Below are 14,881 nucleotides of genomic sequence, written 5' to 3' on the forward strand. Positions count from 1 at the left end.
GCAAACGGAATGGATCGAGTTTACGCCACCGACCTTAAAAACAGACGAGGAAGAATCGTTTCCGTATCCGGTCGGAGTGAAAAAAGTAATATTACGTTTGAAAAAAAAAAGTAAATGTAATGTTATTACTCAAAATGAAAAAGTAATTCGTTACATGTAAAATAATATTACTTTAAGTTACTAGTTACTTTAGTTACTTTCCCAACACTGTCCATCACCAACAGGACCCTAAGGAACAGATCTGTTATGGTGTTGTGTGTGAAGTGTAGATACATTTACAAATAGATTGACAAGTCTACATCCTAGTGCTTTTCTCCAGAAACCAGAGGTACAAATCAAGCTACCACCAACACTACACAAGATATGTTATTCCTCTCGTTGCTGAGGGAGGGTCTTTCGCCACTTGAAGGGCAGTCCCCTCATCCTCCAGCGTGGGCTTTGACCCCTCTCCTTCCGGGTAGATGCTTGTGGATGAAATCTATTACAAACAGGAACTTAAAGCCTTCTAACATTGTAGAATTCACACTGAATCTCATAAATGAGGCTTAACTGGCTAGAATTGGTTCAACAGTGGTCGACTGAACTTGACAAATATCATGTTTGGAAGTGCTTGAGGAAGCCAGGGTTGAAACATTTCCATTTCAGCCATCATCATCATCATCATCATCACAGCCATGTACCGTATTTAATCAACAGCAGAACAGATGGACTTGTCTGGACCTGCTACGAGTAGCACAGTCTTCGGCTTCCGTGTACATTACGGTGCAATAATTTCATCCTGCTGCTTTGTAGTCGAGTTACGCTTCAAAGCTTGAACGATTGCATCTACTTCCTGAAACGTTTGAACAGCGGATGGACGCCCTTGTTCGCTGCGGCGGCTTTGCTTGCTCGACTCTGGTATTCCATGTAGACGGTGTCATCGGCACCCGACATGGAGCTCATAGTTCCCGTTCGCCTTGAGAACTAAAAAAAAAAGAGAGGAAAAAATGGTAGAATATGGTAAAATGCAGTAGCACAAGTTTAAGCATGCGATGATTTGTCCCCACCTGTGGCCGTGCTCCCAAATCCCCCACCACCACTTCCTCTTCAGCATCCAAGTCTGAAGCGGCGATGACCTTCTGAAGCAGCTGCTGCTGTTCATCTCTAGAGGAGAACATCAAGTCCTCCTCTTCCATCCCCGCTAACTTGGTGATAACCTGCGAAAGAAGAGCAACACGACGGCTGACAAATAGAATTTGCAAGTGAAAAAAAGAAAGATGTGCCACAAGTGAAGATCGAGCATGTAGTTGTGCTTATTTGTGGAGAATGTGTTCCAGATGTATTTACCGTAAGCTGAAACTGAAAGAAGCTCTGTTTTAAATAGAATTAAATGTCTTTATTGCCGTGGCACGCAAGGAAATGGGAGGAGTGCTGAAGATAGAAATACCTTCTGTGAATGGAAGATGCTTTTTCTGAAGCCTCTTTTTTGTCCCTCACAATTAAACTTTGGCTGTTACAGCTCATATTTCAGTGTCGGTGCATCTTGGACCAATTCACAATACAAAGGTCCAGTCAAACTGGATCTGATGAAACCGAACACTTTTGGAGACACAATATCAGATGCTATCCTGTCTGGGGCAAGTGTGTAGATAAAAACGGAAGAAAATAGCATCTGTTTATTGAAAGAAAACAAAGAAAGTTGAGACTCCGAGAGCAAACGTCTCGGGGTATGGATCACCGGTTCCATGACAGAGATGTGTTCTCTGTAGTATCAACGAGGGGGAACACAAATAACTTATATTTGTGTTCGGTTGATAAGATGCTGCACCTTAAAGCTGTAGCCCTGGTCCACCAGGAACCTCTGCCTCTTCGTCGAGTAGGCCATCTCCTGGGTGTCCTGGGACACCAGTGAGTAGAAGTACGCATTGTACTCCTCTGCTACCATTCCTAAACAAGCAGACAGGAGGAGGGAGAGCGGCCATTCACGGATGGAGGTAAGATTTCAGTCAGTATTCTGTGTTTGGTTGCAGGAAGGCTAACCTTTCTTGGCTCGTAGGACTCTGCCAAGCCTCTGGGCCTCCTGCCTGCGTGATCCGCCATGGGAGGAGATCTGTATCAAAACGTTGGCTTCTGGCAGGTCAAATGAGGTGTCTCCAACCTGTTCAGTGGAAGGAGCGCATTACAAATTTACGTCATGAAACCGTATCGCCGTTCCAGTTGTGGATTTATTGTTCATTTACAAAAAAGGTCTCAATTCTGGAGAAGGTAGAAAATGAAGAGGCTCTTTCACAGTGCTTACATCAAGTAATAATATTATAACATGGCGTAGACAATCCTTTGATTTTAATCATGGTTAGTCATCTAGAAACTCTGATGCGTGTCCAGTGGTCAATATTATGAACAAACAATGTGTTATAGAGTGATCTATTTACCTTGGAGATGAAAATGGTGTTGATTTTGGGGTTGTGTTTGAAGTTCTGTAAGATCTGCATGCGTTCACCCTGAGAGGTCGGCCCGTAGATGTAAGGCCTCGAGAGGAAAAAGGGAGATAATGTAACGACACCCCATCTGGACCGTCACCACCAGAACATTCAACACGCTGCCCGTTTTCGGGCTGATTTACTTGTTGAGGCGAATGGCGTATTCCTTCAAGGCAAACACGTTGTCAGCAAAGACCATAATCTTGTCGTTGCGCCGTTCGTGGAAGCGAATGAGAAACTGGCAAGCGCGGAACTTGTTGGGGTTCATCGTGTAAAACAGGATTCGCTTCTTTGTCTTTATGGCCACGTACTCTCTGTAAAACTCTGGAGACATGGGGCACCACACCTGAAGCACAGACATGAGACAAACGTTGTTCAGGTAGCTTTAGCAATATGCAACATGCTCACTTAGTAATGGCACCACTTCCGTGTGAAGAAAGGGCAACAGTGAAGATATACCGTAGAACCCAACATTCAAGACTCGAGAGTTCTTATTCTCACATGCACGGTGCTGGTGTTGTTCTGGGAGGCCACACAGTCATAGGTGAAGAACGTGTAGAGGAGTGGGCTCAGCACACACCCCTGTGGGATCCCAGTGCTTACAGTTCTTAAGCCGGATGTGCGGGTGTGGACTCTGACTAACTGGGGTCTGCCTGTGAAGAAGTTCTGCACCCAGTTACAGGGGGGTGTGGTTCCGGTGGACCAGTTCTGGCGGTATGCTAACTGTAAAGGGTTCACGGTGTCCAGGGATGGCCTTTCTGATGGAGGTCATGGCTATCCTTTCAAAGCACTTCATTATAATTGGAGTGAGTGCTATAGGGTGATAATCATTGAAGCAGGTCACATGGCTTTTCTTGGGTACGGGGACTATGGTGGTGGAGGCTTGTGCAAGGGACAGGTTGAATGTGTTAGCAAGCATGTCAGCTAGCTCTGATTAGCAGACCCTAGCATAGCAAGAAGATTAAAAAAAAAAAAAAGATGTCTCCGAAAACAAAAAAGTTATTTAAATTCATGGTACATGATGTGCATGTCTCCTAATAGAATTTTTCTTTTTTTGGTGTAACACTATATTACTCACCTCTGCACACTGGACTTTGGCAATGTAGCCATTGTTCTGCAATTCCATCCAGTTAGCCTCGAATAGCTTTGGTCCTATTAGGAAGTTGAGGTCCACAATCTTGTCATCTTCCCTGACCAGTGTTGCGGTGAGTCCAAGTTTGCAATGAGCCTGGACTATAGTCAGGACACGGCGAAACATCCTTGCTACAGAGAAAACCCAGAATTCTTATTTAAGCATGAAGATAAATATCACCAGAATATATATCACTTCAAATGCCTACATCCCATCGTCTTCTCCATAACAACGACATCTGGAAAAGGGATTCGAGTAACGGCTCACCAGGGATGGTGTGCACCTCATCCAGGATGATGAGTCCCCACTCCTGGCTCCGCATCCACTCCATGACCTTCTCCGCCTCCCAGGAACGCTTGGTGGTGTGGCCCAGCATAGAATAGGTGCTGATGGCCACCGAGCAGCCGATGGGCTTATCCTTGGCATCAGAAGTGAAGCGGCAGATCTGAGAGTCATCGATGGTTGACCACATTTTGAACTGAGCCTTCCACTGCTCCACAGACACAGAGGAATTACCCAGCACCAGGCAGCGCTTCCGCACGGTGCACGCTGCCGTCACACCCACTAGAGATTTGCCCGCTCCTGGGAAGCAAAGGGGAGATAAAATTAGAGCCATATAAGATTTATTCAACAAAATGGTTCAACAATATTAGACTTTTAGGTGAACAAAAGGATTGGTGGTATCCTCTCTGTTTTGCCATTCATTGATCTAAACCAGCTGTCTCACCGCAGGGCAGCACGATGACCCCGGATCGAGCACGGCCGTTCCCAAACATCTTGCGCAGACTCTTTTCCTGGTAGGGCCGCAACACAGCAGTGGGCTTCAGGTCTATGTTGATATCCGGGTTGACTGTGTCATTGCGAAAGTCGTACTCGGCTAGCAGGGGGTACTCCAGCTGAATACAGCGCTTCTGCAACTCTTCAATCATCTCCTGTGAAAGATTAGGGAGAAATACAAACGGTTTAGAGCAAGCCAAACAAATATGATCTAAGTTTTAAAGCAGGGATCATGAATCTTCAACAAATCGTTTACGCGCAGGGTCAGGGTTTTGTATCGTCAAATATGGCGAGGAAAACTTTGTGTCACAATGTAAAGGAAGCAAAAAATACTTCAGATGGTTACCTGGCGGATCTCAAATGACACAGTCTGTGTTTCCTCCTCCTCCTCCTCCTCTTTGTCCATCTGCTCATAATAGCTGAAGATGTCTTCTGGAACCTGCTGGCTTGACATTTGTCCATCGCTGGGCTGCTGTGAGGTGGGAGCATCTCCCTTTTCATGAACAAACTTTGCGATCTGACAGAAGACACAGTAGGACATTTGTTAGCATATGATTAGGACAATCGGCTTCTGCTGTTCCTGCATCACAAGACATGTCTCCTAAGGTTAGCTACGTTAGAAGGAAACAGTAATGACGTTTATAAAGCTGACCACATAAGAGATCAGAAAATCCCGGTTGTGCTGCCATCTAGCGGCGGATGCATGATTAGTCTCAGCACTTGTGAACATATCAATGCAATCCAGTAAAACAGTGCATCAAATCTGGCATGATTTTAGTTGCAGACATGTCTTAAAGTCAATGTTCACATCACATGGTCTAGTTAAGTTTGTAAACAAAGCACTGGGTAGGAAACACAAACATGTCTAAAACATGTTTATGTTCATGGCTAATTTGAAATTAAAATGACGGTAACGAGGCTGGTTAGCATACCGCTGACTTGCTGTGGATGACTTCGGTAATAAGCTCAGCGTCTCCTCCATCTGCAGTTCGGAGACGACAATCCCGGATCACATTGTCCTGCAGAAGACGCTGGATCACATCGGGAAAGGCACTCTCTACAAAGTACCTGAGGGATGACAAGTAGCGCAGTTGAAGAGCAGCTCTGGAGGAATTGGTGAAGTAATGGTTCAATGACTTTACCTATTGTGTTTGAGCACCATCTTGACTTTGCCATAGCTCACAGTGCAGAGCTGAATAAAGAGGAATTGTGGTGATTAAATAACAATTTTTGCACACAATATAGAAATCACATTCTCTGGAAGCAGAAAATGCGCTCTCATTCATACCTGGATGAACTGCACGATTCCATCGGGTACAGACGTCTTACTGAGTTTCTGCAGGTACTCCACAATATCAGAGGTTTGCAGCCCCACACTAACAGCTGCATACAAGGAATAGGCCGTCAACTTGTACTCATGGACGTGGTTAGGCCTGCAAACTGGCTCTGCAATGGCCACCAAGAAATCCTGGGCATACTTGTACACCGGTGAGAAAGCTTCCAGAAAGATGTGTCCATCCGGTGCCTGAAAAAGAAAAGAATGAACATTCCCACGAGGACCACGAGTTTTGAATTCTCAAATGTCTCAAGTCCAGACGCATCTTACCACCCAGAGAGGTCGTGAAGAGTGATCATTCTTCAGAAGCATCTGAACACGGTAGTCTTTGGCTCCGTACTCATCCAGTTTGGTCGTGGATTCCTCCACTTGTTTCCCTGCAGCAGCCGGGATGGACCCTTGAGACTCACTGCCCACCAGTTCATCTTCATCTTCCTCCTCCTCGTATAAACGCTTTTTGGACTTCCTATCTGTAGTTAGAAAAGATTCTCAGCAAATGGGTTGGACACATAACCAAAATGAAAGGTTGTCTTTCTCACACACTCCTTGCTTTACCAATTTTTAAAACCGACAGATTATGTTTTTGCTTTTTTGTTAACACGTATGCAAATTTAGTATTAGAGTCCCGAGTCACATGTCCTTGTGTGCTCGAAGAGGCATTTCAGAAATGTTCAGAACGAATGTGGTCAATTCCTACTTATTAATAGGGAATCTGATATGTATAATCCGTATTTAAACGGAAATACAGTAAATTATATTCATGGCTAAAGTCTATTTGTTAAATGTTTTCTATTAAAAGGTAACGACACGCTCTGAACTAACTTAACCTGCATCATTAGCAGATTAATAATCAACAATGCTGCACTATAAAGAGTAGTTAAGCTAGCTAGCAAGTTAAATCCCTACGTGAGCTAGCAACTCACCCCGATCAACTTTATCCTTTTTCCCCATTTTACAAATTCTTCAATAAGTAATATATTTTATAGACATGTCAGGAAAATAGTCTCAATAAGTCTTGACATTCCTTCCGAAGTCCCACAACAGACTGCGGGTGTGATATAAACGCTGTTACTGGCGTCAAGCACGACACAAAACGATAAAGGAATACAACTTCCGTTCTCGTCCTTCAGAATAAAGTTTTATTTGCGTAAGACCGACTGGAAGCGCTGCCAGGTATACAACCTGTTTATTTATTTATCTTATCATTAATGGCCATAACAGTCTTATAAATGGATGAGTATCTGAAAGTAACAAGAAACAACAACAGGAGAGTGTACACTGTAATGCAAATCTCATTGAATTTATTCCACTTTTGTCCTTGCAACTTCGATTACTTTCAATTTCAGCGTTGCTATCTTCAGTTAACTTGACAGAACCTCATTGTTTACTTCCGAGGTGAAAGTTCAGTATCCAGCAATTCCGGTGCTTCAAGGTGCAGATTATTATTTTTTTTAGAAAGCAGATATTATTGGAAAAGGTCCATCAGATTAATAGAATAACGTAAAGTCTTAGTGTCAAATATGTCGTCTGATCGACCAATTGGATCCGCCTTACCCCCGATGTCCAGAGGAAAGAAGAGCGATGAAGACTATGATAACGAAAACGATTGTAAGTATAAAGGCAAAGGCCTTTTGCCAGAGACTATCAATCAACTCTACTTTTAATTAAATGCTAAATAAACATCGGATTTTTTTTACTCTCTCGTCGTGTGCCAGTCTCTGGCCCTGCATTGCCACCCGGATACAAACGGGGAGAAGCGTCGAGCTCCTCGGATGAAAGTGAACAGGAGGTGGTGGTCAAAAGAGCAAAAACGGGACACGCCGATGCAGACAGGTCCGCAGAGAAGTAAGTTAAATTCATGAACTCATAGACAGAATAAAATACCACAACAGAAAAAAAACTGCAACACTTTTGAACAGGGCAGCGAGGATCATGGAACAAGACAGAGAGGATGATGGCTTCTTTGGGCCAGCGTTGCCACCAGGATTTAAGAAACAACAGAGTTCACCTGTGAGGTGAACAAAGACATTCTACCATATGTTCCAGTTTATTGAAAAAAACAAAGTGTAAACACCTCAAATGGTTATTTGTCAAAGTTTTAATTGTATGCCGTACCCTCAGAACACCTGTACTGGGGCCAGCTTTGCCTCCTGGGTTTCGCAGAGCAGCATACAACGATAATGATAATGATGGTGAAGATGGAGAGGATTTTCCAGGACCTGCTCTACCTCCAGACTACCGCGCTGAGTCATCCAGCAGCGAGGACGAGGATGTGATCGGGCCCATGCCATCCACAGAGCCTGTTCAAGACTCTGTGGCCCTGGACTTTGAGCGGAGGGCACGGAAAATGAAAGAAAAACTGACGGGAGATGTGAGTTCTTACCCCTCTACCATCACTGGTACCATAAGTACTTCCACTAAATGCATTTCTTGCAATATGAAAGAAATGTAATAGAAAAAAGATGGCCATAACAAAGCAGAAGTTTCCTCACCTGTTTATGTTTAGCTCTTCTTCTGTCTGAATTCATTCCTGTGTATACATCTATCTATGCAAACAGGACATCCCTGAGGTGGTGACCAGAGAAACGTGGATGACGGAGCTCCCACCAGAGCTGCAGCACATTGGTTTGGAGGCTCGAGCATTCAAGAAGAAGTCAGGTCCAGAAAACAAAGATCGCTCCATTTGGACAGATACGCCAGCGGACAGAGAGCGCAAAATCAGGGTAGCTAAGAATTGTGTTCGAATGGTGTTGATGATTCTTATCGAACACATTATTTGTATAATCTTTCCCTGTATTTAATGAGTTTATTCTTGAGTTATAGGAACGCCTCGAGGGAAAGAAGAAGGAAGAGGTGGAGAAAAAGGATGTCCCACAACTCTCCCAAAAAGACTTGGAAATGGCAACAAAAGTGTCCAACTATAACGTAAGTGTTCTGACTTTATGATTCATTTCCCCCAAAATGTCCCCACATATATCTAATGCTACACATACTAGTACATGCTAAAGGGTTCCTACGCTCTTTGACTCTTTCAGGAGTCTAAGCGTGCCGAGTCTCTAATGAGCATGCACGCAAAGACGATGAAGGAAAAAGCAAAGGACGAAGCTGACAAACCGGTAGAAAGGAGAGCCTTCGATCGGGATGCAGACTTGCAGGTGAATCGCTTTGATGACGCCCAGAAGCAGCGGCTGTTGAAGAAGTCTCAGGAACTAAACACGCGATTCTCCCACAGCAAGGACCGAATGTTCCTGTAACAAACCTTCAAAATACAAAAAAGTGCTCCAATGGGCAGATTTGCAGTTCGTAAAAGGGTATTTACAAAATGGACTATGTTTCATTGGTTGCATATGTTGCTCAAATGAAGCATTTAATTTTATATTGGTCAAAGAGGTACCAGTAAGCTAAACTAAAAGGCATAGCAGACATGGCAGGTCTTGGGAGTTCATGTCGCTGACTGTGGGAACTACTTCAGCAAATGTTATGAGCAGTGAGTGAACCCCATGTTGTTCCAGGAGACACTGTATTATATATGAATAATGATACAGAGTGTGATAATTGAATAAATGAAATATGTTTCGTACACTGTTTACATTATCTTTTATGTTTACCAAACATCTCTTAGTTGTAGCTACGTTGGACGACCGTACGGGAAGTCTTTTTCTTCCATTATGCTGAAACAATTTCAGGATGAAATGAGGGGGGGGGGGGGGTGGACTTTAAAATTGCTTTGAATTTTTAATTTTGACAAAATTAGTAGTGTGACTGTTAAATTAAATCCACGGCACAGTTCCACGAACACAATGGCAATGAAGATTGAATCCGGCACCAACATTCCATTTCATATAATATTGCATGAGAGCATCTCCTTTTCATATCAGATCTGACCAATCATTTAAGCCCCACATGATTAGTCTACTTAGTGAAGTATATTAATAAAAATGTTTTTTTATTTTTTTCTGAGTGCTCTTTGAAAAGTGTGTCCCTTAATGTGTACCCTTCTTTAACATTGATTTATCAGATTCTTTGCAGTCTTTCTGTAGCCGATTGCTGTAAAAAAAAAAAAATGCTTTACATTGATTGTGTCTTTTATGTGTCCTCCCAGCATTATTTTCGGTTTTGAGTACTGCTGATTAAAGTTCTCTTTTTTTTTAAATCGATTTGTGCTCTTTTGTGCGCGTGCGTCTTAAATGTTTTTGCGAATTATGGACCTTCAGAGACGCCATACATACGCATTACTTTTACGCATGCGCGTGGCGGCTGCATTTTTAGTCAACAAGCATAAACATTTGAAAACATGTCAGAGAAAGGAGAAGTGGATTTAACCGGTGCCAAACAGAACATGGGCGTTTGGCTCGTAAAGGTGTGTAAACTGCATTATTGATGACGCTAGTTAAAGGGCTGCAGTAACAACAATGAGCACAAAGGCTAAGAGCTACAATGGAATACACCGTGTTGCTGCTAACTCTAGCTTTGTTTAGCTTTCCATTGCTCTGCTCCACCAGATATTATCGTTTCACAATACAGCTAACTATTTATTTTTTTTAAATGTTTTTATTCAAAACACGCAAATTTCTTCATGTTAGAATGGCGTAGCTTCATCCCAACAGCTCGTTGAGATTATTGCTATTGCAGAGATTTGAAGAATTTGCTGAAAGAAATGACTGCATGTCCAAAGAATAGCTCCAGCAGTATAGCAATCTTCACACCATAAAAGCTTTGAGACAGATTACAAGTTACCCTCTTCGGGTTGTCATCGTGTAGGTGCCTAAATATCTCGCTCAGCAATGGGAAAAGGCGACTGGCAGAGGAGATGTCGGGAAACTCCGAATCTGCAAGTAAGTGAGCGGGCATCAGTAAAACAGCAGGAGCCTGCCTTTTGAGTTTAAGATATTTGTATCTAGCAATTAGTGTTAGTTTCTAGCATGCATATGTATTTACAACGAAAACAATCGGAAATAAAATGTGTGTTTTAATGCAGGGTATTATAATTGTGGTGAACACAAACAATGTTTTGTCCCACTGTCAATAATACATGTTAAATGAAGCCAAGTGGGGTATTGTTTGATTTAATCTTGTCACCAATTAAGTACATTGTTTTTTTTAATTTTATTTATCTCCAAGGAATGGAAACCAAGGAAAAGCAGAGGTCAGTGACATTTTGAAAAAGAAGAATGATGCATTTTGTTGATGGTCATCTGTCGCATGAAATCTACAGAGCAATATTTGGGGTAGAAGCTCTACACCGGTTGGTTTCCTGGTTTTGGTCATCATTGTCTTTATTTGATGACCACTTTTTATGAGAACTAAAATATCTCGTGTGGAATATACTTTGTGTTTGTAATTGTAAGAGAAGCTTGCGTAACATGTGATAGCCTCCCTACGATGTCCTACACTTAGATGGCGCTTTGAGACTCACAGCATGCTATTTAAATTCTGTTCACTCACTGAATGTTAATTTGGAACTAAATGCGAATGGCGCTCCTCTCTTCAGGTGTCTTTTACTTTGGATGAAGAGCTGACTGTAATTCAGGGTTTAGAAGATAAGGCCGTGTCTGCGCCTCGTGACCACCCATTCACCATGCAGACAGTGGGAGGTCAGACTCTGGCTGTCTTCACTGAAAATTCATCAGGTGAGTCTCTAATTTCACCTGCCAGGTGTCCACTATGAACGTCTTTGCTCTACGACGAGGTGTTCATAGCTACTAACACTCTACGAGTCCTATTGTAGTCTTGCTGTGCTGTGAAACATGTTTTTGTGCGAAGCCCCAGAGGTAAGTTCTGTGTGGTTCGGTGGAGGTGCCCGCCCTGCTGCTCTTTGTACAGTTTACTGTTTTCTTGTTTAGTCTTTTTCTTGCCTGCTCTGCTTGTTATCGGGGTGTTTGCAGTCCTAGCAGAGTACATCTAATAAATGTCTTTTTAAAAATGGGAAAGGATTGCTTGTATGTTCTCTTCATCCAGTTTGTGTTCTTGTCCCTATGCGCAAGGGAGGCTTTGTTCCAGCTCTTGAACTTTTGTTATTCATTTGTGGCTTGACATTTCCAGTCCACTGCAATCACTCCTGCTGATTGGGTATCTGATCAAGCATGACGGCCCCAACGCATCAATATAAACACAAATGTATTTCCCTTTGGGATTAATAAAGTATTCTGAAATCATCACTGAATTTGGACTTCAGCATAAGACATGCTGGGTACTTTTATTTTGATCAGGTTCTTTTCTTCCCTCTAATTGTAAATGTGATTTGTTGCTATGGGTTGCTGGTGATCTCCGGCTGCTTCGCTTCATCTTGGGAAACGGCTTGTGTGTGTTTTTGTGTGGTTCATCCCTGCTCAGTACAATGTTATGTGAATTTTTCGAGACATTGTCATGGATTCTGTAGATATAATGTTGTAGTGACTGAAAAGGCAAACGGAGACGGCGGTAAATGCTTCTATATTGCTGATTTGTAATTTTGGTGTAAGTGTATTCTCATTCAAACAGTTCAGCTCTATCACGGATGCGTATTTGCGGTAGCACAGTTTATCCGCTCGCTTATTACGCTTATTAAGGCTTGCTTTACTCATGCATACGCGTGTGTGCTCACCACACGCTTTCTCGTGCGACTAAAGCCTGGGTGTGGTTCTTATTGTTCGATCCCCTCCTCCCTCCGTCTTCCATCCCTTGCGTTTTCAATCTTACCCCATCCCTCCCTCCATTCCTGTAGGCCAGTCAGAAGAGAGATCTGATGGCAGCAGCTCAGTTTCGGGGGCGGGGTCAGGTCCAGGTGAGTCCTCCATTTCACTGGCGAGTGAAAATGTAGCAGCACGAGGAATGAGGCGCACTGAACGTCTCTCGTTTTTATTAAGAGTCCGTAGTTCACGGTAGGACTCAGCAAGACATGCATCTTCTAAACAACCTATCAGAAGTGTAAACATATTGTGTACGCATGTAGGATCCTGTTTTGTCATGAAAATGCACACCGCCCTTCTGTCTCTTTGAGCACCTTTTTTCACGTGGAGCACCTACACCCATCTCGTCTGAAATGTTGAAAGGTGGTTCAGAGGAAAGTGGAGGCAGCTGCTTGTGGTGTCGGTTATGAGTCAAGTCGTGAAGTCAGGATGGTAAAGAATTAATATCGCTGTGCTCTACAAGCTTAATAGGAACACAGAGTTTTTCACAGTTTTAAATATAACTAACCTTGGGTTTTGCGATCGAGAGGCACAAGGTGGGGATTTTATTAGTTTATGAAAGAGACAAATATAGTCAGCGTGATGCAAAGCAGGAATAATTATTAACAAATATTTTAGTTATTTGCTATAATATTAATGTATCTGATATTATCCCACGCTGTAGAGCAGCGCCATTTGGCATGGATTTGTGTGGATGGGCTCAAAGATTATACATTCAATAATTCAGCCTTTTTAAAATACTAAAAACAAAATAAAGCTGTTTGTGTTCCAGTGAGGCTGAATTAGAAATCACCACATTAGGAGTCTTCACTAAGATGTGCTTTGTATCGGCGCTGACATTTTCTGTCTTATAACTTCAATTTGCTTATTTTTACATTTCTATACGAAAGGCGTTTACTGAAACAGAATTAACTTTCAGCCTTCATTCCTTAAGAAGTTAAAATGCATAACAAATGAACATGGAACTGCTTTCTTTTTCAGATAAAATCGCCTTGGAGGGAGTGGTGGTGCAGCGAGCAGAGTGCAGGCCTGCTGTCAGTGACAGCTATATGAGGCTGAAGAGGTGAGGCATGCACGAGGCCCTTTTACCATTTAGATCAATTTTGTGGCATTAAGATAATCACGTGTGTATGTTTGATTTGCACATGGAAATTAATAGAATATCTCTACATAGTGTTTGATGTTTGGTGCTCGGCAAATCCATTATTTTGGTATGAACAGGTTGCAAATTGAAGAGTCCTCCAAGCCAGTCAGGCTGTCACAACAGCTGCAAAATCCTGTCACCAACAACTACAAGCCGGTGGCCAACCACAGTTACAACGTAAGAAATCAAACCTACATGCAGCTGTTTAGTGTTTGTGGCTATTGGATTTGAAATGCCATGGAAACTGTGTGTTTCAGGTGGTTGGTTACCCGAATATTAAAGTTTGGGTTAGGGTTAGGGTTAGTATAGTATAGTTAGTATATTGATTAAAACAAATATGAATGGAACTAAAAGGGTGGAAGCCTCTGTGTGATATCTAGCCCCATGTCCGTTTCCTTTTTGCTGCAGCTCGAGTATGAGAGGAAGAAGAAGGAGGAGGGCAAGAGAGCAAGAGCCGACAAACACCAGGTGCTGGACATGCTGTTTTCTGCTTTTGAGAAGCACCAGTACTACAACATCAAAGATCTGGTGGACATCACCAAACAGCCGGTGGTAAGAGAGAGAGAGAGAGAGCTGCTGTGTTTCAGCTGATTGATTGTCACGCAGCTATCTATAGAATTGGGTCAAAAGAGAATGAGAACATTTCAGTAATCGGTTCATCCAACTAATGTTTTACTTCTCCCAGATTTACTTGAAGGAAATTTTGCGCGATATCGGCGTGTACAACGTGAAGGGAACACACAAGAACACCTGGGAGCTCAGGCCAGAATACCGGCACTACCAAGGAGAGGAAAAAACAGACGAATAGTCTCTGACCGGGTCTTTGAGCTTTTCTGCGTCAAATCCCAATGAACGGACACTGAGGTAACGCAAAAATGTCTGGAGGATTGCGTCTTATCTTTTGGGAAGTGGCTTTAGGAAACGAGTTGAGACTTTACACCGAAGCGTGTGGCGTTTCATGTACTTGACGAAAAAAGCTTCAGTTTTTGATTTGTTAGACTTTCCTTCAGAGACACAGGAGGCTACATTGAGCATTGCCATGTTTTAATTTTGATTCAAGCAGTGAAAAATAAGGAACCCGAGGGTTTAAGATGAACCGGAGACATGTGGAACAACTGCTCAACACACGGTACTCTCTACGGCTGTTTAAGACTTTTTGTGTTGCTTTTTAACAAAACTCATGACAAATGGAGTCTGCCCCCCACAGGTCTAGTGCTCTAGTTTCTTCCAAATGTGCTTTCAGGTGTTTTGTTGTAGATTTTAATGTTGTGAAATAAAGAATTCTCTGTATTTAATTGTCTGGGCTCATAACACACCCCACATGGTTTTCGACCTCAGCTTGTTTCATAGTGAAGCCTCTAAACA

At 42.7% G+C, this 14,881-nt stretch overlaps 3 protein-coding genes across 5 annotated transcripts; 2 read left to right on the top strand and 1 right to left on the bottom strand.

Moving 5' to 3' along the window:
• Positions 1 to 206: 206 nt before the first annotated feature.
• On the bottom strand, positions 207 to 6,768 carry ercc3 (excision repair cross-complementation group 3). Its single transcript, XM_068739479.1, has 15 exons — positions 6,628 to 6,768; positions 5,975 to 6,174; positions 5,657 to 5,893; positions 5,511 to 5,560; positions 5,301 to 5,436; positions 4,715 to 4,885; positions 4,319 to 4,523; positions 3,859 to 4,173; positions 3,538 to 3,722; positions 2,603 to 2,805; positions 2,412 to 2,508; positions 2,020 to 2,137; positions 1,808 to 1,926; positions 1,047 to 1,196; positions 207 to 963 (listed from the first exon to the last, which is right to left on the bottom strand). Exons 1-15 carry the CDS (start codon positions 6,653 to 6,655, stop codon positions 826 to 828), a joined length of 2,352 nt encoding a protein of 783 aa, XP_068595580.1. The 5' UTR covers positions 6,656 to 6,768; the 3' UTR covers positions 207 to 825.
• A 456-nt stretch (positions 6,769 to 7,224) lies between these two features.
• On the top strand, positions 7,225 to 9,245 carry gpalpp1 (GPALPP motifs containing 1). Its single transcript, XM_068741857.1, has 7 exons — positions 7,225 to 7,312; positions 7,420 to 7,549; positions 7,624 to 7,719; positions 7,826 to 8,075; positions 8,263 to 8,427; positions 8,528 to 8,629; positions 8,740 to 9,245. Exons 1-7 carry the CDS (start codon positions 7,225 to 7,227, stop codon positions 8,956 to 8,958), a joined length of 1,050 nt encoding a protein of 349 aa, XP_068597958.1. The 3' UTR covers positions 8,959 to 9,245.
• Positions 9,246 to 9,994: 749 nt separating this feature from the next.
• On the top strand, positions 9,995 to 14,806 carry gtf2f2a (general transcription factor IIF, polypeptide 2a). Of its 3 annotated transcripts, none has more exons than XM_068739134.1 (9): positions 9,995 to 10,064; positions 10,466 to 10,539; positions 10,826 to 10,850; positions 11,196 to 11,338; positions 12,424 to 12,467; positions 13,354 to 13,435; positions 13,594 to 13,693; positions 13,925 to 14,068; positions 14,202 to 14,806. In XM_068739134.1, exons 1-9 carry the CDS (start codon positions 9,999 to 10,001, stop codon positions 14,322 to 14,324), a joined length of 801 nt encoding a protein of 266 aa, XP_068595235.1. In that variant the 5' UTR covers positions 9,995 to 9,998; the 3' UTR covers positions 14,325 to 14,806. The 3 variants fall into 3 exon arrangements, with proteins under 3 accessions (XP_068595235.1, XP_068595227.1, XP_068595243.1); XM_068739126.1 differs by having other exon boundaries at positions 11,196 to 11,334; positions 12,408 to 12,467; XM_068739142.1 differs by lacking the exon at positions 12,424 to 12,467 and having other exon boundaries at positions 11,196 to 11,334.
• The last annotated feature ends 75 nt before the right edge of the window (positions 14,807 to 14,881 follow it).

This window comes from Brachionichthys hirsutus, chromosome 1, assembly GCF_040956055.1.
Source record: "Brachionichthys hirsutus isolate HB-005 chromosome 1, CSIRO-AGI_Bhir_v1, whole genome shotgun sequence".
Classification (NCBI taxonomy): Eukaryota; Metazoa; Chordata; class Actinopteri; order Lophiiformes; family Brachionichthyidae; genus Brachionichthys; species Brachionichthys hirsutus.

Bases quoted from the DNA above. Each gene is read 5' to 3' on its own strand.
- gpalpp1 (XM_068741857.1), top strand. From the start codon at position 7,225: ATGTCGTCTGATCGACCAATTGGATCCGCCTTACCCCCGATGTCCAGA. The intron at 7,550-7,623 runs GTAAGTTAAATT...ACTTTTGAACAG, and splicing joins GCAGACAGGTCCGCAGAGAA to GGCAGCGAGGATCATGGAAC. The intron at 8,630-8,739 runs GTAAGTGTTCTG...TGACTCTTTCAG, and splicing joins CAAAAGTGTCCAACTATAAC to GAGTCTAAGCGTGCCGAGTC.
- gtf2f2a (XM_068739126.1), top strand. From the start codon at position 9,999: ATGTCAGAGAAAGGAGAAGTGGATTTAACCGGTGCCAAACAGAACATG. The intron at 10,851-11,195 runs GTCAGTGACATT...TCCTCTCTTCAG, and splicing joins GAAACCAAGGAAAAGCAGAG to GTGTCTTTTACTTTGGATGA. The intron at 14,069-14,201 runs GTAAGAGAGAGA...TACTTCTCCCAG, and splicing joins ACATCACCAAACAGCCGGTG to ATTTACTTGAAGGAAATTTT.
- ercc3 (XM_068739479.1), bottom strand. From the start codon at position 6,655: ATGGGGAAAAAGGATAAAGTTGATCGGG. The intron at 2,509-2,602 runs GTAAATCAGCCC...TTTCCTCTCGAG, and splicing joins TACGCCATTCGCCTCAACAA to GCCTTACATCTACGGGCCGA. The intron at 1,927-2,019 runs GTTAGCCTTCCT...CTGCTTGTTTAG, and splicing joins AGTCCTACGAGCCAAGAAAG to GAATGGTAGCAGAGGAGTAC.